Source organism: Mastigoproctus giganteus, chromosome 3 (assembly GCF_048544385.1).
Source record: "Mastigoproctus giganteus isolate SK-2022 chromosome 3, ASM4854438v1, whole genome shotgun sequence".
In the NCBI taxonomy this organism is placed as follows: Eukaryota; Metazoa; Arthropoda; class Arachnida; order Uropygi; family Thelyphonidae; genus Mastigoproctus; species Mastigoproctus giganteus.
This window is the reverse complement of record NC_143577.1, coordinates 15,283,313-15,310,165: the sequence shown is the minus strand read 5'-3', so window position 1 is coordinate 15,310,165 and position 26,853 is coordinate 15,283,313. Positions and strand designations below refer to the sequence as shown.

Here is a 26,853-nt window from a genome sequence, read left to right as displayed (position 1 = left end):
GTTTATGAAACAGTTGCTACTTCTTGCTGTGCATACTTAAATAATGTTAATAATGACATCAACAATATAGTGTTATTGAATGTAGGAAATGTGAAAATAATATAGTATTTTATTCTGCCAACATTCCAATGATACCAGCAATCATTGTTTAATTTCTGTAAATCTCATTTTATTTCATCCTTGGTCACGGACACCATTTTGTAGGGCGTCGCCATCATCTTGTGGATGGCCCTGTTCTCTTTGGTTACGTGGCACGTCTTGATTGGGTTGGTTCTCTTGCTCGCTTCAAGGCGCCATCTTGTTTCCTCTCGTTTCTGTGGGGCGACGCCCTTTTTCCGTCTAGTCTCTCTATCTTTTAGGACAAAATCCCCGCCCTCGGTCTCCAGAAGTTATATAACCCCTGTGACTGCAGCAAAGGATTAGCGTTGTGTTAAAAGGATCGACCAATCACAATGCGTTGACTCGATCCCCCCCCCCCCACACACAAATAACTTATTTTAGTTGGTTCTTACCTGTGCTGGTGTGATTGGATATGGGCAGAGAGGATGAGACTTAGTGAAACACATAACAATATTTATTAACACCAAAACAATTAAATATACAACACTTGCACTCTACTTAAGTGATCAGCTTAAATTGTGGCATTCAGGCTTTAGTTACATTTCATAATGTCAAATGTGGGGATCAAATATTAAGCTAGTACATTCTGCTCTTCATAGAAATCCTGTATTTTATCTTGCGACATTAACTCTTCACAATTCTTACCTTTTGTAGTGTACTAGATTATTCTAGGTTAATCGTCCAGAATGCTCATAGATCTTTTTGGTATTCCTCATATTCTGAGGCTAAACGCGGGTGGGTGTGTTTAAGTCTCCTGGCTGCTTGTTAACTCTCAGTGCATCCTTCATCATCATCCGGAACTTAGCGCTTGATCATGCTCGATTATACTGCATTTTTCTTATGGACATCAGGATGGGGATTTTCGTGTCTATGGGAGCATTCTAGTCATTCAACCTACATTGTATTAACATGTATTTCATTTGTGGCTAGGAAAGAAGCATTGAACAGGTTATCATTTTAGTTTCGGTTTTTGATTGTTACATTCACACGAATAATATAATTGCTTACCAGTTAATTCGCTCGCTCCTAGAATTCAATGGTACGGCCTCCTTCTCTCCAGCGAAATCTGGGCGGGGTCCTCTACTGGTTTTTCGGGCGACTTTTTCTGGTGGCCGCTCTGCTCCTTCTCAGCCTTTGTCTCTCGCTGCTCTGGCGATCTTTCGACTAGATGTTCGTCTGCGAAGAGCCAACTCTCCTCTCCTCTGTGTCCTCTCTCCGTCTCTGTCTCCGTCCGAGTCTCTCTGCCTCGTCTGACTCAGTCCTTCTGTATTTATCTTGGACTAGGGCGCTACTTTCCCTCTTTAACTTTTTTCTTCGTTGATTACTCAACAATGAGGAATTCTTCGCTCCCTCCCAATGACAGTGGGGAAAGTCGTAAATATGACAGAGTACTGTTCTTTTAGTTGCCCAAGTCTGCGTCATAGGCAGGTGTGAGCCTGGTTTCGCTATCAACCTAAACCTTCCTTTTTGTTTATTATCGTTAGCGCGGGGCCGAAGTTCTCGCTGACTCTTTCTACCCCCGTTACGATCCGCTATTCAGAGCGAAAGTAAGTTTGTGTTAGTCATGGGCTCTTGCCTTCTCATAGGCTTGCTCACCTCTTCTCTTCAATACGTTCGGTTTGGCTTTCCCTAGCTTGAATATTACGAATTCTAATTGAAAACTGTTTTTCGATAATTTCGCCCTAATACCCTAAATATTGGTTTTATTTATTGAACAAAGAATTAGATTTTTCCGATCGTCGTGAGCTGAGAATTTATCAGCCTCACATTACACAAAGTGTACCAGAGGTAATAGGGCAGTTATTTTAAAATATTTATTATTAGTTGTAGAGCAACCAGCAGGCTACAGTTTTATTCTTTACAAAAGTTAGACACAAAACAAACAAAATTTATTACAAAATTGTTCAAAGTGCTGCTCAGTTCAGTACATTTTTCAACTTTTTTTTTTTTTTTTTTTTTTTTTTTTTTTCAGAGTAGCACACCTTCCAACACAAATCTTCACTAATTATTGTGCATATGCCAAAAGTTTGCTGTTTTAGTTGCTAGATATTCCTGGGTTTGGAGCATGTTAATTGATATGGAGCATGTTAATTGATAATTAACATGCTCCATAGCACTAAAATTAAATTAAAAATCAATTAATTATCAAAATAATAAAAAAAAAAAAATTGACTGCCCTATTACTTCTGGGACACCCTGTATTTTCTGTGTAAAATGATTGCCAGTATGGTTTTCACCACACAGTGATTCCATTACCTCTCTGTAATGGCACAGGAAAGTGCATTTCTTTCTTTTGAAGTTAAAACTTTATATTTCATTGATTGGTTTAGTTTTACATTGCTCTGTATGCTTCAATTCTGACTGAGATTTCAGAAGGCATCATGACCATTCAGTTCTACTTAGTGTTATCCCACATGTAATTATGATGTGCAGCTTGTTTGTTGAAAGAAGTTTATAACAGTTGTTTTTCTTGTAATTGTTATAAACTAACTATATAAGTTTAAGTCTTTCTAAGCTTTGTAAACAACTTACTGTAGTGTAAGTTAGGCTATCATCCTTTTAAAATATTTATAAGTGTAATGAAGTTACCATACTCCTTTATGAATTTCACCCTAAACCCTAAACTTAAAAGATCATGACTATGTGATATCATTCTAATGATTTTACATATGCATGTATGAAGCTTTGATTATGTAGCTGAGTGGTTTCTTAATTATATGCTATACTGTAAATTGTGTTTCCTGTAAACATGTCTCATTTGGAAATGTGAAATCATTATAAGGAATTACAATTTTGAAATTTCATTTACATTTAGTGCAAATAATAAATAAATATTTATTTATTATTATTATTTTTAAATGGAAATCACAAACACAAAAGGTATTAGAACCAATAGTTCTTAGTGACATGCTTGCGTTGAAGGTTGAGACGGTGAAATAAGATACTTGTTGACATCAGGAACAAGGAATTAGGTGGTTGAAGGCTGTTCCAGAAAACACAAGTTGAAAGGATAAACGAGGAAGAAGAAAAGTTGATTTGATGAGTTGGCTGATTCCATCACTGAATCAAGCACGTGCAACATGCGATGTGACATTGGTGTTTCTTTGGACGATGACAGTCCTAATAAATTTTCCATCAGTGTATTAGCATTAACTGCAAAATCCAGGGCTTCCATGCTACACAGTGCATGGATGCTGTCGGTGTTGCTGCCCCGGTTTTGCTGTTCAAACACGTGACATTGGTGTTTCTTTGGACGATGACAGTCCTAATAAATTTCCCATCAGTGTATTAGCATTAGCTGCAAAATCCATGCTACATAGTGCATGGATGCTCTCGGTTTTGCTGCCCCAATTAAAAAAAAATAAATAAATAAAAACAATAAACAACCTATTTGACTACATCCTAAAGTCTATCCAGGTGAGCTTGGAATTTCCCAAAGATGTCAGCTTCAACTGTATAGTAACAATGACACACAGTCTAGAAAATATGTAAAACAGAAAGAAATTGGTGGTTGGGAATTATTAATGGAACATAATGCATAAATCTGACATTTGGGGTATTTTTTGACAAGCCTGGTTCCTTCTCTGCCCTTGACAGTTGGTTACTCTCACAGAAATATTGCAAAAGTGCCACATTTTTGATTATGCTATTTTGAGGTTCTATTGCACTATTATTTACTGCAGTTATGTATCATATACTTGCTGTGCAATAATTTTCTCTGTGTTATTGTATTGTGGGTGTTTTGAATAGGGACCTGGTGAACTGAAAACTGATTTTACACTGTAATTATAAGAATCCATGTAAGTGGAAATTATAGGAACATGCCAATACATGTTTGAGAAATGCAATAATTTAATTATAATAAACATAATAATTCAAAATTGTAAGCAGAAAACTTATGTAACAAAGGGAAAATTATAAAATTTAAAAGAATGTTATATAACACCAACTAAATAAAATACTCAAATAGATTTTTTCATATAAACTTCTACATTGGAAAAGTTGAAAAATAAAAAGTTTGTTACTCCTGTCAAAGTTCTTGTTGGAAACCATTGTCCCTTTGTTACTAATTTTTTGGTTTATTCTTATTTCAAATGCCCATTAAACAGTAAACCTTTTCACACTGAGACTTGCCTCTTGTGTCACATGCCATTTAGCATTAGTAGAGGTATATGATGCAAGAAAGCAAGCTTACACAGCATCAGCCAAAAAAAAAAAAAAACCCTTTCCCATTTCACCCATCCAATTTGCTCCAAACGTTTGTCTAGTTTTGTCTTAAATTTATTTAAGCTGTCAACTTCTACAACAACTAATGGAAGTTTGTTCTAGCAATCACCCACCTGCTAAAGGCAAATTTCCGCACATCTATTCTACAACTGTCTTTCCTCAATTTGAATTTATGTCCACTCATTAATCTGGGCAAGAGGAAGAATCCCATCAGCATTGAGCTTGCTCAAAACATTCAAGGCCTTATACACCTCAGTCTGATCACCTTGCAGGTGCCTAGTCTCCAGACACTAATTTGCAAAACCTAAGCCTTTATTTGTAAGAACACCCCTTTGTTCCTTTCACTTATCTTGTTGCCCTTCTCTGTACTCTTTCCAGCAGCTCTACATCCTTCCTAAAATGAGGCCTCCAGACCTCTATACAGTACTCAAGGTATGGCCCGACCATTGCCTTATATAAGGGGATAATCACCTCCTTATCCCTGCTAGAAAAATTCCCCTATATCATTGACAAAACACCATAAGCTATTCTTGCAGACCGTCTGCACTGCTCAGAAAACTTCATATCTGACTGCACAGTTACCTCCAGGTTCTTTTCATTCTCTACCACCCAGTTGATACGTTACTCTGGTGTTACTGCTACCCATATGCAGTACTTTACATTTGTCACCTCTCAGTTCAACTTTTCTGGATCCTATTGCAGTAGTGTGGTGTCATTAACAACCCTGCCAACCTTTGTATCGTCTGCCAACTTAGACATTAAGCCTGATATACCTTCATCAATATCATTAATAAATACAGAAAACAACAATGAACCCTGCTTGACTCCACTAATAACATTAGTTCATGAAGAGCCGTGTCCGTTGAATACCACTCTCTGTCTTCTCCCACTCAACTATCCCTTTATCCATAGCAACAATTTGCTCCCATTGCCACACTGCTCCAATTTATACAGCAGTCTTTTATGTGCAACAGTATCAAAAGCCTTCCTAAGATCCATGTCAGTTTTATTTTCTGGAGATGACTTATTGTTCTCCCTAGGCATTGTACCATGTGGAAGATTTCAAATAGGAGGCCTGGGGAACTCATATATGGTGTTACCATCTAATCTTGTGAAAATTAATGTGCTTCATCAAACACCACTTTTTTCAGTTTTCTTTATTATACTACACAACAATTATATTTGAGATATACAGTAACTCAACGACAAGTACTCATATAATGTTATGCAAAAAAGTAAAAGTACAGCATTGTGCACATGCATATTCAAATCCACTTTGTACTACAGAATATGGTAATATTCTTTTTGTGGTCTTTCTTGTAAACTGCTCTGACCCTAAATGGAATACTGGAATATAAAGATAAATGTTTACAGTACTTCAGAATTACAAGTAACAATATTATTCACTCAGGTACTTGTCTCCTGTCAGATATTTCCTTTTAAAGTTAAGATCCATTATTCTTAAGGCATGTCTCACAAAAATTACCAAAAAAAAAAAAAAAAAAATTTTTTTTCCCTTTTTTTATCACAGAAATGGGTAAGTACAAAGGTTTACATATTAACAAAATAAAATGTTTGTGGCTCTCTATATGTTTTCCTCTGGCAGTTAACATGTTAAGAAATTCTATAGTACTGTTAATGCTACAGAAACTTTATAAATTATAGCCTTCCACAGGTCACACTAGTGCTCAAACCCTTCACAGAATTAACTGGCATTATGGTCTGCTCTTCCAATAGATATACATGTTAGAGAAAAAAATTTGAACAGCTACTAAAGGATACTGTGACTAAAAACATGTCTGTACCTGCAAGGACTTTATGGTTATATGCAGTCAGTGATTAGTTCAGATATTCGTGTTTGCTCAGTTTTTGGAGGATGAGAAAAGTAGATGTATATATATCTGCATGCTCTTTATTGGAGTGAGTTATATGCATCTGGGAAGGTTTTTCCAGGTGCATACAAAACTTGACTTTTGTTTGCTGTTCAGATTTCAACAACCTAACCTATGTATATATGGTATGTATACATAGGGCATAATACAAAGCATAATATGCTTATCTTTACATTGTTAAAATTGATATAGTGTCTAACCACTATATCGATATAAAGGTACACATGACACTATCATAGACTGCCCTTTTAAAATTCTGACCCTCTTAGACTACTATATATAGTATGAGATGATGCAAAACGTTTTTGAAATAATTTCTTGGAAGAAACATTGCTGATATATCTGTCACACTGGCCGCATAAAATTTGTTAGTTATGTTGGACTCTCATCAGGAAAAGTCTAAATGCATATATGCAAATTAACAGAAGGAATTTTTGGTATATTTCTTGTAAATTTTCTTATGCTCAAAAACTACAATATATGAAAAAAAAAGGAGTAATTTTTCTACCTTTCATTTTTTTAAATTGGTGGCTGATGGGAAATGTGAGAAAAAGCTACTATATAAAAATGAGTGATTTTTCATCTTTTTTTTTTGCAAAACTATTGGGTGATGGGTAGCTTCCAAGAATTTTCAAAATTGCCCGTAAACTTCTATCTGAGAAAGAAGGGAAAAAAAATTTATTGTTGTTGAACATTATAATTAATGGGCATAACACTATCTGCTTCAGATTTAAAAAGAAAAAGCAAAAGGTAATTTGTAATTTATAAATAATTGCTACAAGTTATCATTAATTTTGTGATGAAATTATTTTCAGTCAAGCGTGTTGCCGAGGAGCCCCTTCATGAAGTTATTAAAAAACCAAGGTTAGAGGTATGTATTTCATCTGGTTACAATGTGTTTGTTACTGTAGTAAATTAATTTATAGATACAAAGCATAATATGCTTATCTTTACATTGTTAAAAACAGATCTCAGTTAAGAACTGAGATCTGTGCAAGGAATTGATCAAAAATTAAAGGGTTAAGAAAAATAATGCAACTAACAGACAAAAACGTTTGTAAGACCATATTACAAATTATGAAATAGGGGGAAAAATAAGAAATGAGATAAATAAGTAAATAAAGAAAATTCATGTAGAAAGGAAGAGAGAAGGGAGATTAGATAAACAGATATTTGAACTAAAAATGAGTAGTGATATGCCTAGAGGCAGACCAAGGGGAAGGTGGATTGATGGTTTCAAGCATTCAAAGAAAGGGAGTTTATTCTGGCTAGGGTTAAAGATCTAACAGGAAATAGAGAATGGAAGGCTGGTAGACCAAGATTGATTTTTACTACCATAGTGACCTGTATATCCCTAAGTATAATAGACTTAGATGATGATGATTTCAAAAGCTGACAGGTCGTTTGCAAGTTATAGTAACAGTAATAGCCTTGTAGTGCAAGGAAGCCACAGGCTTTTGCTGCACTGGCTTAGCTCTGATTTGAGATCATTTTCTATAGAGCAGTGTTTCTCAACCTTTTTTGTTCGCGTGCCTCCCAAAGAACCACGTTCTTATTTTTGTACCCCCCATATATGTATGTCTACTATATTTTACTACAAGTAAATTTCTAGATTTGAATTCTAAGTGTTTATACTGAGTTAACTGGTCAGGAGCGGGAGTGCAGTAGCACACGCTCTTTGAGTTAGACCGGGGTTCAAGCCCCTGACTGCTGAATACGGTCCCCGCACTGGACCAGCGTGGCAGATTATGGTCCATTTCCCTCAGCATGAATTGTCGAGGAGGCTTCCATCCTGCAGTGGGTTGATAATGGCTGCACTTTACCTTTTTTTTTTTTTTTTTTAACTTTTTTGTACTTATATAGTAAAACAGATGATAAGACCCCTTTTATGCACGTTTTGTGTTTCGCGACAAATCGTCGAAATACAGACATTTATTCTCATTATAAATAACAAATATTAAAAACAATACAAACATTTATTCTCATTGTAAATAACAAATATTAAAAACAATACAAACATTTATTCTCATTATAAATAACAAATATTAAAATCTCAGTGAGATTGTTGAGCTTGTTTTGTTGAAGCCAGCAGTTCAATTTGTTGCCGAGTAGAAGTTAGGGCAAGAATGATCGCTGACTCTGTATTTAAACAGTTTCTGTCCTTAACTTTTATTGACATTAAGGCAGAGAAGCCTTGATAAGTTGAAGGGAAATACGAGAAGCTTTGAAAGAGCTTCATTGCTAATTTCTTTGAACTGTTTTCGAGTTTTGGACCAAAAATTACATATTGTCAGGCTTTCAAAAATTGTTTTCAATGAGTTATCTGCTGCAATTTCTAATAAACTCTCTTTCAAATTGACTGGCATGTCACCAGTTATGGCATTGACTGTGACGAAAGGATTTAATATCCAATCGTTTATTTTTTCTTTGTTCTTGATATGCAGAAAATATTGATTGAAGGCTTCACTGAGACGCATCAAGTGACATTTAATTATTTTAGTCACACTGACACTTACGGGAACTCCATTCTGAACAGTGAATTCGTTAAGATTCAGAAAAGCTACGATATTTTCATCCTTGATACATTTTGCCCACAACAAAAATTTATTATAGAAACCGTTTATTTTACTATGCGTCTTGAAAATATTACTGTCGAATCCTTAAAGTTGGAGATTAAGTTCGTTTATCTTGCTGAAAATATCTGCAAGGTAACTGAGTTGTGAAAGCCACTCAATGCTTTCGAAGTTGGATACATAGTCAGATTTTAATTTTTCTAAGAAGCACTTCACTTCCTCCCTCAGTTCAAACAGGTGAGTTAAAACATGTCCTTGGGAAAGCCACCTCACCTTGGTATGCAGAAATAGGTGTGTGTGTGTGTGTGTGTGTGTGTGTGTGTGTGTGTGTGTGTGTGTGTGTGTGTGTGCTGAACCCATCTCTTTGCACATTGCGTAAAAAAGCTGTGAATTTAGTGCTCGAGACTTGATCATATTGACTACTTTAATAGCAATACTCATTACTTCATGCAACTTTGGAGGCAGCCGATGTCAGGAATGATTTCACATATACTTGCAATAAGGCCACTTTTTTGTCCAGTCATTGAGGCCGCTCCATCTGTATACTGATACACCATTCCCACTGGAGTCATAATTCAAGTCTCAAAAAATTGTCCAAAGTTTGAAAAATATCTTTTCCCTTTGTATGTTCTGGCATCTGTTTACAACCCAGTATGTCATTCTTAATAGCACCAATTTCAACATCAAAATAGTGGACAAACACAATAAGCTGGGCATTGTTTGAAATATCTGTAGACTTGTTGATTTTTTATTGAAAATCTTTTATCCAGTGTGATCTTTTCAACAGTTTGCAGAATTACATCTTGTGCCATTACACAAATTTGGTGACCTACAGAAGTTGGTATACTTTTTATTATGTTTTGAACACTTTTTGTCTGGCATTTTATCAGCCCCTCGACGTGGGCACCTGTACGTGGTGAGGGGACCTCCCAGTGACGCTGCTGGACTTCCAGACTAGCATCACTGGGATCCAACGCCCACAGCCCAGGTTCCAGGCTTACATCAATGGAATCCGGCGTGTTTGCCGTGCGCTGCGACCCGTGGAAATTCAGAAAGGGGGATCCTGGTGGTTGAGGGGCCCAGCTTCAATACACCACTTTGGCCCCTGCTTCGACAAGACGGGTGGTCCTGGAAGGCCTGGCTAGGATCAATCGGCTAGTAGGCTCGCCTGCGAGGGTCAACCGTGTCAATGCCACGTCCCTACCCTCATGGTCCGAGGGACAGGATTCAGGCTGGCGGCGGTGCGGGTATGGTGTCTGGGTAGCCCTGGCGTTCCACTCCCGAGCGCATTTATTGCATGCCGGGTAGTGGGCGTCCCTTTGGGCTCCGTGGTGGGTGGGGAGCCCGGGCACTGAACCATATAAAAAACTTCATGAATCCTGATAAATTAACTTCTTCAGGGGCCCCAACCCGGTCCCTATCTGAAAACATAGATAAAGATCCAGATAGCATTATTGCTACAAAGAGGCAGCGAACAGAAATATCATCAGTGCCTGTTCCAAGATTTCTAATTATACATTCCACCACTGAAAAACCGATTGGCAAAATGTCGCCCTTCTTCATACAGAAAGGGTTAGATGGGTTAGGGCCGACCGGGCTAGCCGGGTGGGTAAAGTACCTGCCCGGCAACCGAAAGGTCGCGGGTTCGATTCCCGCCTCGGGCTAGGATCAACGTACTGCAAAAACCTTGGGAGGTGCAATATGGCCACAGAAGCCGATGCGCCAACAACTACCAAATCAATCAATCAAGATGGGTTAGCAGGGTCACCCAAATCAGTTAAGAGGCTCCGTTCTGGAGACCTCTTAATTGAAACCAAAACTGACAGGCAGTCTGAGCAGCTACTCCGTGCAACATCAATCGGAGGAGTACCCATAACAGTGACATCACATAGAACACTCAATTCATCGAGAGGTGTCATTTCGGAATGGGACCTTCTCGACGTAACCGAGGAGGAAATCTGCTTAGAATTGAAACCACAGAGAGTAACTGCCGTTAAGAGAATAAATGCGCGTAGGGATGGGAAACTTGTTAAAACCAGGAGCATTATCCTGACTTTTAACTCGCCCAAACCTCCTGATGAGATTAAAGCTGGCTACATCAACTGCTCAGTGCGTCCATATGTTCCGAACCCTTTACGGTGTTTTAAATGCCAGAAGTATGGACGTTCTCAAATGGCCTGCCGTGGAGTCCTTGCATGCGCTCGATGTGGTGCAAAGGACCACGAAACAACAGCATGTTCAGCCGCAAAACCCACCTGCATTAACTGTGAGGGAGAACATCCAGCCTATTCACGAGCATGCCAGAGGTGGAAAGAAGAAAATGAAATTCAACGGCTGAAGGCAGAGCTAAACATATCGTACCAGGAGGCAAGGAAAGCGGCGAAACCTCTCAACATCAACAAACCTACCTTCGCCCAGAAGGTAGCAGGGAGATGTTCCACCGGAACTCAGATGGACATGACCATTCCTCCAAAAGAATCATTCACTCCCATCGCACGCTATCTCTTAAGTCCTCAAAAACCTGCACAGAAAGACCAATCAGCTGCCACTCCTATATCGGTACCTCCTAATGCTCCACAAGTAACAAAAGTAATTACGAAAGAAAAGAATAAGAAAGGTGAAGTACCCCCTAGTACCCAAGAAAAGATGGATGTCGAGCAGAAGGAAGTACCCGAAGATTCAGTTTTGGAGCTCTTTGCTGAGGAGGAAATGGACACTGGTCAGCGTCCGTACTTCCCCAGGAAGGATAAAGCCAAAACTGAAAAAGGTAAGCCCTCAGCACCTCGGAAGCCGCCTGATGGACCCACCAAGCCAAAATAATGGCTAAATTCCTACAGTGGAACTGTCGTGGATTCCACCGAAACAATGATGACATCAAGGCCCTTCTGCAAAAGCATGAGCCAGTCTGCTTTTGCTTACAAGATACATACCTGAAGGCAAATGAAAACCCTTTGCTTCGGAACACTACTATCATTCGGAAGGACAGAATTGGGGATGGACCTGCTCATGGGGGTGTTGCTATAATTCTAGGCAACCATACCCCATATCAAACTATTGCGCTCACAACTAATATAGAAGCAGTAGCGGTTCGCCTTACGGTAGGGTTCTTAATAACAGTCTGCTCAGTTTATTTGCCACCTGGGGCGGATATCTCCCAGAGAGACCTTGATGATCTCATTGTGCAGCTGCCTACTCCTGTCTTACTCCTGGGCGATTTCAATGGACATAACACCCCGTGGGGTAGTGCAAACGTTAATGGAAGGGGACGTGTCATAGAGCATATGCTCAATGACAATGACCTATCCCTTCTAAATGTGGGAACTAACACCTTTTTTCACATGCCTACCCATACGTTCTCTGCTATTGACCTCTCTATATGCTCCCCATCTCTCCTTCCTTCAATCACTTGGGAAGTAGAGGAGAATCTTTATGGAAGTGATCACTTCCCTGTGATAACCAGCCTACTTAAAGTGACGCCATGTTCACCTTTTAGGTTACCACGATGGAAGATTGATCAGGCTGACTGGAACACCTTTCAACACCTGGTAGACTTTATCATCAGTACAGTCAGTCGGGAGCCTATCAATGACGCAGTGGCGTACATCACAGAAAGCATTGTCCATGCAGCTGCAGCTACAATTCCGAAAACATCTACCCGGTTTCCGCCATTTCCAAAACCTTGGTGGAATACTTGAATGCACAGCAGCAAAAAAGGCACAAAATAAAGCTTGGGGGATATTCCGACGATATCCTACCACAGCCAATCTCTTAGCCTTCAAACGTGCATGCGCAAAAGCGCGATATATTCGTCGTCAGAGCCAAAAGGAATCGTGGGTCCCCTTTACATCCACCATTACCCAGTCAACCAGCAGTAAAGCTATATGGGACAAAATCCGGAAAATGAAGGGTAAATATACATCGCACCCTTCATCGGTCCTGGAGTATAATGGATGCGTTATTGCAGACCCAACTGCAATAGCCAATGTACTTGGGGAGACCTTCTCTTCCATCTCATCAACATCTGCTTACTCCCCAGAATTTCTGGTCTGGAAAGAGAAATTTGAAAAGCAGCCAATTAACTTTAAATCTAAAAGGTCACATCCCTATAACGGGCCTTTTACCACGGAAGAGTTAGAAACAGCTCTAACTCTTACCAAGGCAAGTGCTGCTGGACCAGATCTTATCCATTATGATATGATCAAACATCTGTCTGCAAAATCCATGGACCAACTGCTTTTTCTATATAACAGAATATTTCAAGAAGAGCAGTTTCCGGATTCCTGGCATAAGGCAATCGTGCTTGCCTTTCCTAAGCCAGGAAAAGATCCTAAAATCCCAACGACTACTGTCCTATTGCTCTGACTAGCTGTCTGTGCAAAATTCTGGAGAGAATGGTCAATGCCCGTCTTATATGGTATTTGGAGTCTAATGGGTTCCTCTCCAGATTTCAGTGTGGCTTCCGTAGGAATAGGTCAACTTTGGACCATTTAATCAGGCTCGAAACTTCCATTCGAGATGCCTTTTTAAAACGAGAACACCTGGTGTCAGTGTTCTTCGATATGGAAAAAGCGTATGACACAACTTGGAGATTTGGAATTTTAAAAGACCTCTACAGTATCGGCCTTAGAGGTAATCTCCCCAATTTTATTAATTTTTATATCACTGTTCTTTCCAAGTCCGTGTAGGATCTACTCTCTCTCGCTCTTTTAGACAAGAGGAGGGAGTACCTCGAGGATCCGTTTTAAGTGTTACGCTTTTTGCCATTAAAGTGAATTCCATCACAGAACAACTTCCTCCAACTGTAAACTGTGCCCTCTATGTTGACGATTTTAGCATATTCTGTCATTCCTGCAACATGAGGGTAATTGAGAGGCAACTGTAATGTGCCATTGACCATTTGAACTCGTAGGCAACGAATAACGGGTTCAGGTTTTCTGCACAAAAGACTGTTTGCATGCATTTTTGCAGAAAACGCAATCTTCACCCTGAACCTGAACTGAGGCTTGGACAAAATGCTATCCCAGTAGTACCTGAGACTAGATTTTTGGGGCTTATATTTGATAAAAAGCTGACCTTTCTAGAACACATCCGTCAACTATGTGCGAAGTGCACGCGAGGTTTGAATATCCTACGTGCAATCTCACATTCTTGGGGCGCTGACCGATGTACCCTTTTGCGCCTCTATCGTGCACTCGTATGATCTAAGTTAGATTACGGGTGCCAGGTATACGCATCCGCTAGACTCAACGTACTCCGATGGCTGGATCCCATCCACCATCAGGCGATCCGTACTGCCACTGGAGCATTTCGAACTTCTCCTGTCCATAGCCTCTATGTCGAAGCGAATGAGCCCTCGTTATTGCTTCGCAGGAAACAGTTGTCTCTACAGTATGCTTTGAAACTGGAATCCCTGCCAGACCATCCGACGTGGACACCCGTTTTTGAGCCACGTTGGGAAAATCTGTACAATATTCTCCAGACTGCCAATCAACCATTCGGTATTCGTATCCAAAGGCTACTCAACGATTTGAACATCACATTAGACAATGTTGCCCCATCACCAGGGCAACCTTTTCCACCCTGGCATGCTCGTGTCCCAAACTGCAACTTCTCCCTTAACAATTGGAGAAAGGACAATACTTCGAGGTCAGAAATGTCTGTTGGATCTGCAGCTGTTTTCCCAGATACCACGGTATCCGAGCAGATCTCCAATGAATGCAGTGTGTTCACTGCAGAGCTGCATGCGGTTGAGCTAGCCTTAGATCGCATACGAACCACCCACCACAAAAAATATATTATATATACCGATTCTCTGAGTTCATTGCAGGCTTTATCATCGATGAGGTTCAACCCTCATCCTGTCCTGACTCGGATACAGCAGAAGCTGCATTTTCTTGCACAATTCAAATTTGATGTTTGTTTCTGCTGGATCCCAGGCCACATTGGGATCTCAGGAAATGATTTGGCAGACACTGCAGCCAAATCAGCAAACCTATTTAACTCTTGCCTGTTAGTCCCCTATACAGACTACAGGCCGGTAATTCGAAAGAAACTGGTATCCCAATGGCAACACTCATGGCATGGACAGATTACAAACAAGTTATATGAGATTAAGCCTGTAATTGAACACTGGCAGTCTAGTCTGCGCAGGAACCGAAAAGAGGAAGTTGTTCTATCTCGACTCCGCATAGGACATTGTCACTTGACACACTGCTATTTGCCGAGGGCAGACGATCGTCCTATGTGCAGAAATTGTGACACCATTTTAACAGTCCGTCATATTTTAATTGAATGTCCGTCCTTTTATAATGACCGCCGTTTATGTTTTAGCCATCTGTCTGAACCTTATACACTCAGACAGGTTTTATCGGACAATGACAACGTGTCAGCTATTTTTAAGTTTTTACAACTTATTAATCTAAATAATTCTATCTAAAATATTTTTATCGTTTTATGCTATATGAACGTTTTATATCGTATATTATTTTACAATAATATACAAATAATTTCAATATTATAGTTTTATATTCACATCCTTTTGACTTGGCGCATTATAGCCTTAGATGCTAATGCGCCATAAAACCCTAAAACAAACAAACAAACAAGCATTTTATCAGCGATAATTAAAGGATCAGAAATGATGAGCGTTTCAACCGCTATGTATGCCTTTTTATTTTTAGCAACTAATAAAGCTAATTTGTAAGATATTCCTAAAGCATCTTTAGAATTTGAAGTTTGGGTAAAACTTTGAATAACTTTTTGATTTTTTATTATTGAGTTAACTTTGTGCTTAAAAAAATCAATAGTGTAAATTCGACATGATTTGTTACAAGATGTTGTTCTAATAGAGAGGGCTTCATGCTATTATTGGACATAGTTTGATTGCATATTACACAGACTGAAAGAGGTGGATCACACTTGTTTAAAATGAAACCACAATTAACATACCTTTCGTCATAATAATGATATTTGGGTTTAGTCTCAGCTTTCAAAGATTTTGCGGTATTATGTTTAGCTTTAGTAGATTTTCCAACGACATTCTCAACACCACTCGGTCCAGATGAAGGAGTAAAAAGTGTAACTTCGTTAGATCTTTGCAATTCATTATTTTCACTACATACACTGCTGTTCTCACCTTCATGTTTTTGCTTTAAAATAAACTTATCCATAATGGGGTATTAAAATAATCACGCGGAAAAATTAACAGGAAAAATCACCACACGACTGCAACCGTGCATGCACAACCGTCCCCGCGAGCTTACAGAGAAGAACTAAAACAAAATGCATGGTAAACAGCTGGTAATCCAACAACCATCGGACACAGTTCGAGTGATTTCTTAAATACTGGGTAGTTCTGGCAAAATCTGATTATACGCACATTCCGTTTTTGGATTAATTAAATTTGATTAAAAAATTTGACCAAGAACAAAATTGGATTATGTATATTAATACCCGCCAAATTATGGGGCAGTAATTATTTTTAACCACTAAATTAACAGTAATTAAAAAGGAAATTTAATTATAAAGCATCAATATATACTTAAAAATATCATCATTTCACATTTGGCGCCTCCGTAGCCAGGTGGGAAGGAGCAGCAGTGCGTAGCACACGCTTCTTGATTCAACTGGGGTTTGAGCCCGTCACCACCAAATACGGAGGATGCGGAAAGGTCAGGGAATGACCACCGCATATCCCGGAGCAATATGGCCTTAGTTGCTAATGCTCACAAAAAAAAAAAAAAAAAAACCAAACCATTTCACATTTCTTAATAGCAGTAAATAAATATAGAGATAAATTAGTTTTTTTATTAGATAATCTAATCATGTATTTCGTTAATTATTATCTCCATAAAGTCTTAAAAAATCATTTTTTTATAAATTTTTCGAAAATATATATTGTCTCAATTAGAATGTCAAAATTTTTAATCAAATTTAATTAATCCAAAAATGAAATGTGCATATAATCAGATTTTGCTGTACTTGACACTTTGATGCAGCACTCTCTGGTGAATCATCACTTAAATTGCAATAGTGTACATACAACGATACAAAATACGCTTAAGTAAAAAATCAGATAAATCATCAATTCTGATGAATCATCACCTAGCTTAATAATGGGAATAGTGTAATTACTACAAAATATGGTTAAGTAAAAAATATGTTTCAATTGTTCCAAAATATTTTTATTTCTTGTTAATCTCTTGCTTACCCCTGGGGGTACGCGAACCCCCCCCCCCCCCCCCCCCCCCGTTGAATAATGCTGCTATAGGGTGTGACTCAATTTATTTAAATGGGAAAAAAAAATTAAGTTAAAAAGGCCAAATTACATATCTGTTTCATATCTTCAAAGTGGCTCGTGTGTATCATCATTGCATGTAACTACCAGACCAAATTTCATGTCTTTCAGAAAGGTGGGAAAAGGTTTAAAGGCAATTATTCTGAGTAAATTCCTGTGATGGTCAATTTTATTGTGTAGCCAAATCCTCAATTTTTTAACCCTTACTTGTAGCAAACATGGTGGTGGGACACTTGACAGGTGGCCAAATTTCTTTTTAATTTATGGAAAACAAGTTTTTTTTTTTTTTGGAAGTTTGCTAGGCCAGAGGTTCTCAAACTTTTATGCCTTGAGTCCCCTTCACATGCCCCAGAACAAGTGTAAATAAACAGATTTTGCGTAAATTTTAGCTATGAGTATACATACTTTTATAAAATAATGTATACTTCAATACATTTAATTTCAAAGAAATAAAATTAGAATAATAGAAATAAATAAAAAGAAAATGCATCATACCTGAATTAGTGGGATGGTCTCTCCATATTTCATTACAAAAAAGTGCTTCATGAAAACAAGTGCCCCTCAAAAAACCAAGTTACCCACAGGGTGCACCCCACACTTTAGGAATCTCTGGTTAGGCAATACCAGTATAATGTCATCTTTTCTTAATTGCGGTATTTATTTCATGGAACTTTTTATTTTAAAAAAAAAATGTTTTAGACATAAAATATAAACATGAATCAGTTAGTCTTATTTTCCTGTTTAAAAGACAATTAAGTATGCAAACTTTCAACATGTGCATATATTTCTGCTCATTAGATATCTTTTAAAAAATATATATACAGTTGAACTTCCCTATAACAAATTCAATAAATCCGGCGAAAAAATTCGTTATAGAGAAATTTCGTTATACAGAGAATATCTTTTTTTATTAGAAATTGTTATCTAATTAGAAAGGAAAATGAATCTACATTTATTTTTAATGTATTTTATTCCAAAAACATACTTATTTAAATTACGTTTACACAATTTTCGCCAGTATCACAAATTAAAAAAATCTGTAATTTTCGTTTGCACAGTACAATTAAAAAATTGTCTGATTCTCAAAGAAAACCTCACATTTGTTCAGAGCGTTAAAAACATTATCAGGAACATTTTCACAGAACTGTAGACCCATACGAACCGTTTTAAAAGCGTTAATCGTTTCTTCGCAAGTTGGCTTTTCTGCGGGTTGTTCTGATGCGTCTTCAGTGTCATCGTTAATTTCTTCGTGATCATGGTCGCGTGTAACACTGTTCAGCAGTATTCCATCTTCATTTGGATGTTCTGCTGTGATCTACATAAACATAACTATCCAGTGTTATTTCATTTTCGATGTTTCCAGACGATTCTAATAATGTCCAAAAGTTTTTCAGTTGTGAAAGGGGCAGTTCATCTTGTTCATCCAGTCGTTGTTCGACTTCTGTATTCAATGCAAATCCCACTTTCGAAAAACAATTTTGAATAGTGTATTCAGTGACATCGTTTGTCCCAACTTTTGCCAGTTCAGAGATGCAATCTCTAAAGTTAATTGTAAGCTCCAAGTTTCTATTTTCTGATAATGCATTGACAATCTTCATTGTTATTCTCTTTCGATAATGAAATTTAAAATTTTTAATAATGCCTTGGTCCATTGGCTGGAGTTTTTGACGTTAAGTTTGGTGGTAAAAACAACTTCGCACTTTTAAGTTTGGGAGAAATATTGGCAGGATGTGCCGGACAGTTGTCAGTTACCAACACGATTTTCCTTTTTCTTTTGTTATACGCTTGTCTAGTTTTAATATCCATTCTTCAAAAATATCACTTGTCATCCATGCTTTTTTTTATTAAAAGGTGTAGTCAACTTCCAAAGATTTTGTGCCTCTAAAACATCTTGGGTTTTTTGATATTCCGATGAATAAAAGTCTTAATTTTTCACTTCCTATCATATTTGCTCCAACTAGCACAGTGATTCTTTCTTTGCTTTGTTTTCTGCCAAAACATTTATCATCCTTAAAAGCAAGTGTTCTATTCGGTAAACATTTAAAGAATAAACCCATTTTGTCAGCATTAAAAACATCCTTACGCTCATATTCTTCCCAAATCTTCTTTAAGGTATTGTTCCTCCAACTGTTGCAATCTTCTTCGCTTACATTAACACTTTCTCCACAAATAACCTTTTCAACAATTCTGTGGCGCTTCTTAAATTTATCTAGCCACCCAGTGCTCGCATTAAATTCTGTATGTCCAAGGTACTGTGCAAATTCAGAGCTTGTTGTTTAATTATTAGGCCCGATATTGGGATATTCTTTTCACGTATCATTTGCACCCATTTTAGAACAGCTTTATCAACATCTTCATATATACGCAACTTAATTCGCTTCTTGTCTGCTCCTCCTTCAATTGCATTTAAAATTGATTCTCGATTTTTTTAAAATCGTAGATAAACTGCTTGCAGGTATGCCAAATTTCTCTGCAACATCTTTTTTCTTAAAACCCTGGTCAATATCATAATAATCTTTGCTTTATCATTAATACTTAAACACTTTCTCTTCGACGTTGTTTTCGCCCTTGTAAAAATTACTGGACTGCAGCTCTTGCCAATACATACACCTCAAACTTCGCTGCGCTGGCCATATAGTGAATTGTTAGTACCGCCTACTCAATGACGTTCGCTTGCCAAGTCAACAGTATCACTCACTTTGAAGAAATATACGACTTTGTGAATTTCTTTTATTCTGCTTTCATTCATATATACACGGAAGAAAATTTATGATTAACGTAATGGAAATAGTGTATGTTACTTTTCAGAAAAAAAAAATACAAGAGCATATAGCCTATGTGATTGATGATGAACGAAGTAAAAAAATAAAAAAATTCATGAAACCATCTACTGGGAGTCCAGTTAGACGAGAATGGACATCATATAATGATTGACATGAAGGTTGCGTGGTACAGTTGAGGTGAGAAGCGAATGTCACTCAGTAGGCGTTACTAAAAACCGACTATGGTAGCATTCTATGTATTGCCGCCGCAGCATGCTAAAGGTTTACCGCAGCGAACTTCGTTTTCCCTTGAGCCAACATCAATTTACAAATCTATCCTATTTATTGTAAAGTTTACGACCACTTTTAAGAAAACCCATTTGGTTTAATAACTGTAACAAAAATGAAACAAAGACCCTCCTACGGCCACAAGTGTTCACTAAAAGGATGATTATTTAATTCCAGATGCTAATGCGAAATTTCGGTGGGAAGGAGGCAGTATATTTGAGCGGCTGTTTAGCAGTAAATGCTTGAAAATCTTCAAAAATGCTTTTACTAATTTTTTTAAAAATTCGTTATAGAGAGACTAACACTTCGCTATATGGGGTTAATTTTACATGTAATTTCGTTTCAAGGTGCAATGTTTTGTGAAAAAATTCATAATATAGAGAAATTCATTAAATAGAAGTTCGTAATAGAGAAGTTCCATTGTATATATATTTTTTCTTCTTTTTTTTGTGTACCCTTAATTATATCTATTTGCAGATTAATTTGAAAATTACACATGTTGCGTCCTACAGAGTGTGGTATATTTTGTGATGGAATATTGAACTTTGTGTCCTTTTTTTTTATTTTGGAAAAAATAACAAATCTTTCAAAAAAAAAAAAAAAAAAAGCGTAAGCCTAGATATTTATAGAACCAGTGGGAGAGGAAAGGGCAAGTAAGTGTGAACTATAAACAAACACACAGTTTGAACTTTGTAGCATTGGTACCTGTCAAGTACCCCACAACTCTTCGACTTTTCAAATAATTGCAAAGATTGTAGCAGGAAACCTGATATGTTCTCACACACAATTAACTGTGAAAACTAAAAAATAACTTCAGAAACTGCTGTAGTAAAAATTTGTCTATATTTAGGAAGTTAAAAAAAATTAATCATGTGGGATTGTTATTTTAGAGAGGCACTTGTGAGGTTGTCAGCTTATCACTGATAGGTGAAGAGTTTACTGCATACATTTATGAGAACATTTAAAAAAAAATTATTTTCGGCCTATATCTGGAGTTAAAAGTTTTCCGCTTACCTGTCATTCATAGAAAATAGAAGAAAAACATATATGGAAAGACACACCATATGAAAGGTAATAAGGATCACTATATAGATAAATATAAAATAACTCACTATATAAACATATAGAACAAGTGAATAAAGTTGTACTTATTACTCTTTGCTTTTAAGAGAGTAAGCATTGACATTTTTTATTCATGCTATGGCTGAATAATTAGTTGTCAATTGATCCATTAATAAATAAGAGTTTAGAAAATGTAGAAACTTACTTCATAAATGTTAAGATTGTTAAATAAATTCATTTCTTTATTAATATTTTTATTTATTTTATTTTAAGGTATTTTGTTTAAAGTAAAAATGTAAATAAATTTGAGTATTGTCATTTTATTTTATTTCCATAATTAAAGAAAACTTTTTAATGACTTCTTTTGCTGCAGGAAGGACAAGTGCAAAAAGCAAAAGAACAGTTGGCTGCTCGACTTGATGCACCAAAGGAAGCCTCTGTAACGACAGAGCAAATAAGGTATGATCTAGTTGTATTTCATTTTGTTGAATTTCCCTTGTTGCTATTACTCTTTTATTAGTATTACAAATATCAGAATGAGTCAAGTAATAAAAGCTTATGTAACATGTATTGCTTTAAAAAAATGCTTTCGCTAGTTTCTTGTTTTATGCAGAAGAAGAGAATACAGCAGAGCCAGTGGGAGCAGTAATTGAAATAAATTTAATAAGTTTTAATATGATAAGTAACTTTTGGGTAACAAACCCCTTCCTCAGCAAGAAAGGTACATACATACAGAAATGCAAACATAACATAAAACGTTAGGAATGGAATAAATTATACTAAATATGCTGTGCATGATCAGATGACTGGGAGAGAGCGTACATGAGTACAAGAGTGTTCAGTCATTCACTAGGCCAGATCAGGCGATTGTTGTAGCAGATTTCAAAATTTTCTGAATGAAATTAAAAAATTTGTTGATCAAAGAGTGATGATTATGAGCAACTACAAGATATGGAGTGATTGTGTGATCTGGCTTTTTTTGACAGGTTTTACCAGTAAATTAAGTGATCTGGATTTGGAATCACAAGGAAAATTTAAAAATGTGGATGACATGATTAGTAGTATTTTTGCATATAGATATCAATTTTTGGCAATGACTAAGGATTTGTAAGAAAAAAAAAAAAATGATTATTTAGCAAATAATCATTTTTATGCAAGGTCATTTTCAAAAAATCCGTTTTTGAATTTAATAGTGAGAAATATGTTTCTGAAATCGAGAAAGTTGTGGATGATTTTAAAACCATTGAAGACATTGTTAAATATATTTAATGTCGACTTAGATATGAAACAGATTGCAGAAAATATTACTTGAAAATGAAATTATTACATTGCAAAACGATATCTTCCTAAAAGCCAGATCATCAAAAAAGGACTTTTGGAAATATGTTTGCTGAGAAAAGTACCCAAATGTAAAAAATTCAGCGAACTTTTAAATTCCTGTTTTGCTTCCACATATCTATGTGAATCAGCCTTTTTGTATTTGAAACATAGAAAGATGAAGAATCGCTCTACTCTTATGGACTTGCATACAGAAGATTCTTTACAGTTGGCCTTATCACAGTATATTCCTGATTTTGAAAACTTGGAAGATGACATGAAGTCACAAACTTCACATAAATTAAAAATTTAAATACGTATGAATTTAAAATAAAAATTATTAATTGTATTTAATTTTTAAAATTTATAAACAACATATTTCATTATGTGTTGATTAACTTTTTTAACCATGTGCAATGAAATTCTTCTTATGCTAGATCACAGCACATTTTGAAGAAAAAAAGTAGATCGCATCACAAATTAAGTTGGCCACCCCTAATTTATTCCATTCCTAAAGTTTTATGTTATGTTTGCATTTCTGTATTAGCATTAGCATTAGTAGAGGCATTTGATGCAAGAAAGCAAGCTTATGCAGCATCAGCCAAAAAAAAAAAAAAAAAACCACTTCCACTTCACCCCTTTGTTCATTCGAAATACCTGTCCAGCTGAGCCTTAAACTTATTTAGGCTATCAACTTCCACGACAAGGGATGGAAGTCTGTTCCACCAACCAACCACCCGCTGGCTAAAGGCAAATTTCCGCACGTCTATCCTACATCTGTCTTTCCTCAATTTGAATTTATGCCCTCTCAGGTGATTATTCTGAGCAAGAAGAAGAATCCAATCAGCATTGAGCATGCTCAAACCATTCAAGGCTTTATACACCTCTATCAGATCACCTCGCTGGTGCCTAGTCTCCAGACACTGTAATTTGCAAAACTTAAGTCTTTCTTCATAAGAGCACCCCTTTGTTCCATTCACTAATCTTGTTGCCCTTCTCTGCACTCATTCCAGCAGCTCTGTATCCTTCTTGAAATGAGGCTTCCAGACCTGTATACAGTACTCTAGGGGTGGCCTGACCATTGCCTTATACAAGGGAATAATCACCTCCTTATCCCTGCTAGAAAAATTCCTATATATCATTGACAATACACCATGAGCTACTCTTGCACCTGTCTGCACTGCTCAGAGAACTTCATATCTGCCTGCACAAACACCCCCAGGTCCCTTTCATTCTCTACCACTGTCAGTGTAGTACCACAGAGTTGATACGTTGCTCTGGGGTTGCTGTTTCCCATATGTAGTACTTTACATTTGTCAATGTTAAACTTCATTTGCCACCTCTCAGCCCATGTGCTCAACCTTTCCAGATCCTGTTGCAGCAGCATAGTGTCAGTAGTGTCCTCGACAACCCTGCCAACCTTCGTATAGTCTGCAAACTTGGACATTAAGCTTGATATACCATCATCAATATCATTTATAAATACAGAAAACAATGGACCCAAAACTGAACCCTGAGGGACTCCACTAATAACATTAGTCCTCGATGAGCAGTTTCCATTGATTACCACTCTCTGTCTTCTTCCCCTCAACCACCCCTTTATCCATAGCAGCAACTTGCCTCCAATGCCACACTGCTGCAATTTGTGCAGCAGTCTTCCATGTGCAGTATCAAAAGCCTTTCTAAGATCCAAGTATATAATAATAAAGTTATTCCCTGCATCCAGTTCTTTTGTGACTGCATCATAGTATCCAATCGAATTGGTCAGGCAAGACTTCCCCTTAACAAAACCATGCTGTGTCCGAGCTATAACTGAAGTCTTGTCTAGATGATCCTGCAGTGCTTCTTTAACCAGTGCCTCCATTAATTTTCCGGGAACAGAAGTTAAACTCACAGGTCTATAATTACTTGTGTCAGCCTTTGACCCTCCTTTGTGAATTGGGGTCACATTTGCACATCTCCAGTCTGTGGGTACCTCCCCTGAGTCCAAGGAAGCTCTCATAATTATGGCTAAGTGTTTGCTTACTTCCTTTGCTGCCTCCTTTAATATAACTGGATAGATCCCATCCCCCCCAGGTGCCTTTCTTGTGTTTATCTTCAACAATTTCTCCTCCACTTTACTCTGTTATTATAAGATTCTCTAGCTTACTGCCAGAGTTGAATACACCTCTGGCATTCCCCTCGCTGAATAACTCCTCATGTGTGAATGTCGATGCAAAATATTCATTTAGTTTGTTAGCTACCTGAGCAGGATCATCAACAGTTGACCCATCGATATCAATGTATGTATGTACCTTTCTTGCCGAGGAAGGGGTTCGTTACCCTGAAAACTACTTGTCATATTAAAACTTATTAAATTTATTTTAGCTACTGCTCCCACTGGCTCTGCTGTATTTTCTTCTTCTAAACCACGGAAACCAGTGCCACAGGCCCATTCTCTTTCATTGTTTTATGTAGTTACCGAAATTCTCTTTAAATCTACTTAAGCTTTTTGACTAAAAGCTAAGTGGTATCATGTTATAATAGCTGGTGTAGCTTGATACCTTAAACCTTAGCCTTTGCTTGGTCAGCATGAAATTAATTCAGCTGGAGGGGGAGGGCACATAACAATAGAGGGGGAATGTACACTAGACAAAGCATAATGTTGTTTTTGCTATAAGCTTATCAGAACCTTTTAATTGTACTGTGGTTATTTATTCATTAAAAGATTAAATAGAAATTTCTTTTAAGGAAAATAAATTATTTTCAAAATTTAGAGATTATATCATGCATGACATTGACATTGCAATTTAGCTCAACAGTGGTAGTGCCCAAAATGTAGCAAAAAACAGTAGCTGGTAACCTGAGGTGCCGAACTTTCTTGTTAATTTTTGGGAAATGTTTTTGGTTTTTTGAATATGTTTTACACTTTTATTCTTAAAATAATGAAATAAAAAATAATTCTGCTGAATATGTATAAAACTTTTTATACATAAAATAGAAACAGTCTCTTATGCTCATCCATTTTTCTTTCTTTAAGACTGTTAAATGTGTGAAATTTCAAAATGTGCATTGCATATATTTCTGCTTATTGTGTATATAAATATTATTAAAAAAATAATTAAAAAAAAAAACATTTTTGTTACTGTTAGTAACTTGTTTTCAAGTTTATTTGAAATTTGGAGTGCTTCACAGCACATGAAATTTGAAGCTACATATCTTGTTCCCCAGAAAGGAACAAGGTATATAGTCTTAAAATAAATAAAGATGATAGAATATCATGTTTTGACTACAAAACCTGATATTCTATCAACTTTATTTTTTGTTATCATCTTTATTCTGTGAAAACAATAATAAATCTTTCAAAACAACTAGGTTAAAACCATAGATGTTTATTGGACTAGTGGGAGAAAGAAAACAAGTAACCTGAAATTAAACGAACACAGCATCAGTACTTGTCTGGTAGAGTGCCACTCTTTGTTCAAATAACAAATAGTTACAAAGATGGTAGCAGGTCATCTATCAGTTCCTTGTGTATAATTTCCGTACAGAAAAAAAAAAAATCACTTTTAAAACAATAGCAGTAAAAGTGTAACTATTCTGGATGCTGCAATTTGCAGGACCAGGGTCTTGCTTGGTGGAAGTGCCCCTTTGTACATAGAGATAATTGCCTTCTTTCCCCTTCTGGCAGAGATTTTATATATCATTGACATGTCCCTATGGATTGCCCTGTCTGCATTGCTCAATAAACTTCATGTTTGACCGTGCAGTTGACAGATCTTTTTCATTTCCTAATACATTGAGTGTTGTAGAAAACTAAATAACTGTAATTCAAATAACTACAAACTGGTATTACTCAGTTTGTAGTTATTTGGATCTGTGTTCCTGTCATGATGCAGTCCATATGCAGTAGCTTGCAGTTATCACTGTTAAACTTTGTTTACCAATTCCCAACTCATCTGTCAAATTTTTCTAGGTCTTGTTACAGTGGCATACTCTGATTCCTTTTATTAACTGCCCTGCTAATCTTTGTATCAAGCAAACTTAGACATTAAACTTGATGTCCTCATCAATATCATTAATAAATAGTGAAAACAATAAGGGGTCCATCACTGAACCCTGAGAGACTCCCCTAATAATATTAGTTCAAGAAGAGTAGTGCCCATTAATAACTGTCTTCTGCCAATAAACATTCCTTTATTCACACCAGTAACTTGTCCCTAATGATACTGCTCCAGTATAGCTGTCTTTTCATATGAAACAATATCAAAAGCTTTACTGAAATCTAATCTAAATATATTTAAAAAGGTAGAAAATTTTCAGATTTTTAATCATTG

At 36.8% G+C, this 26,853-nt stretch overlaps 1 protein-coding gene across 1 annotated transcript in view; it reads left to right on the top strand.

The window, feature by feature from the left end:
- Nucleotides 1-26,853, top strand: part of hyx (cell division cycle 73 hyrax) — a 157,580-nt gene that overhangs the window by 57,034 nt on the left and 73,693 nt on the right. Inside the window, exons 5-6 of the mRNA XM_090370078.1 lie at nt 7,055-7,110; nt 21,594-21,679. Coding sequence (XP_090226204.1) covers nt 7,055-7,110; nt 21,594-21,679 — 142 coding nt within the window. The remainder of the gene's footprint in view (nt 1-7,054; nt 7,111-21,593; nt 21,680-26,853) is intronic.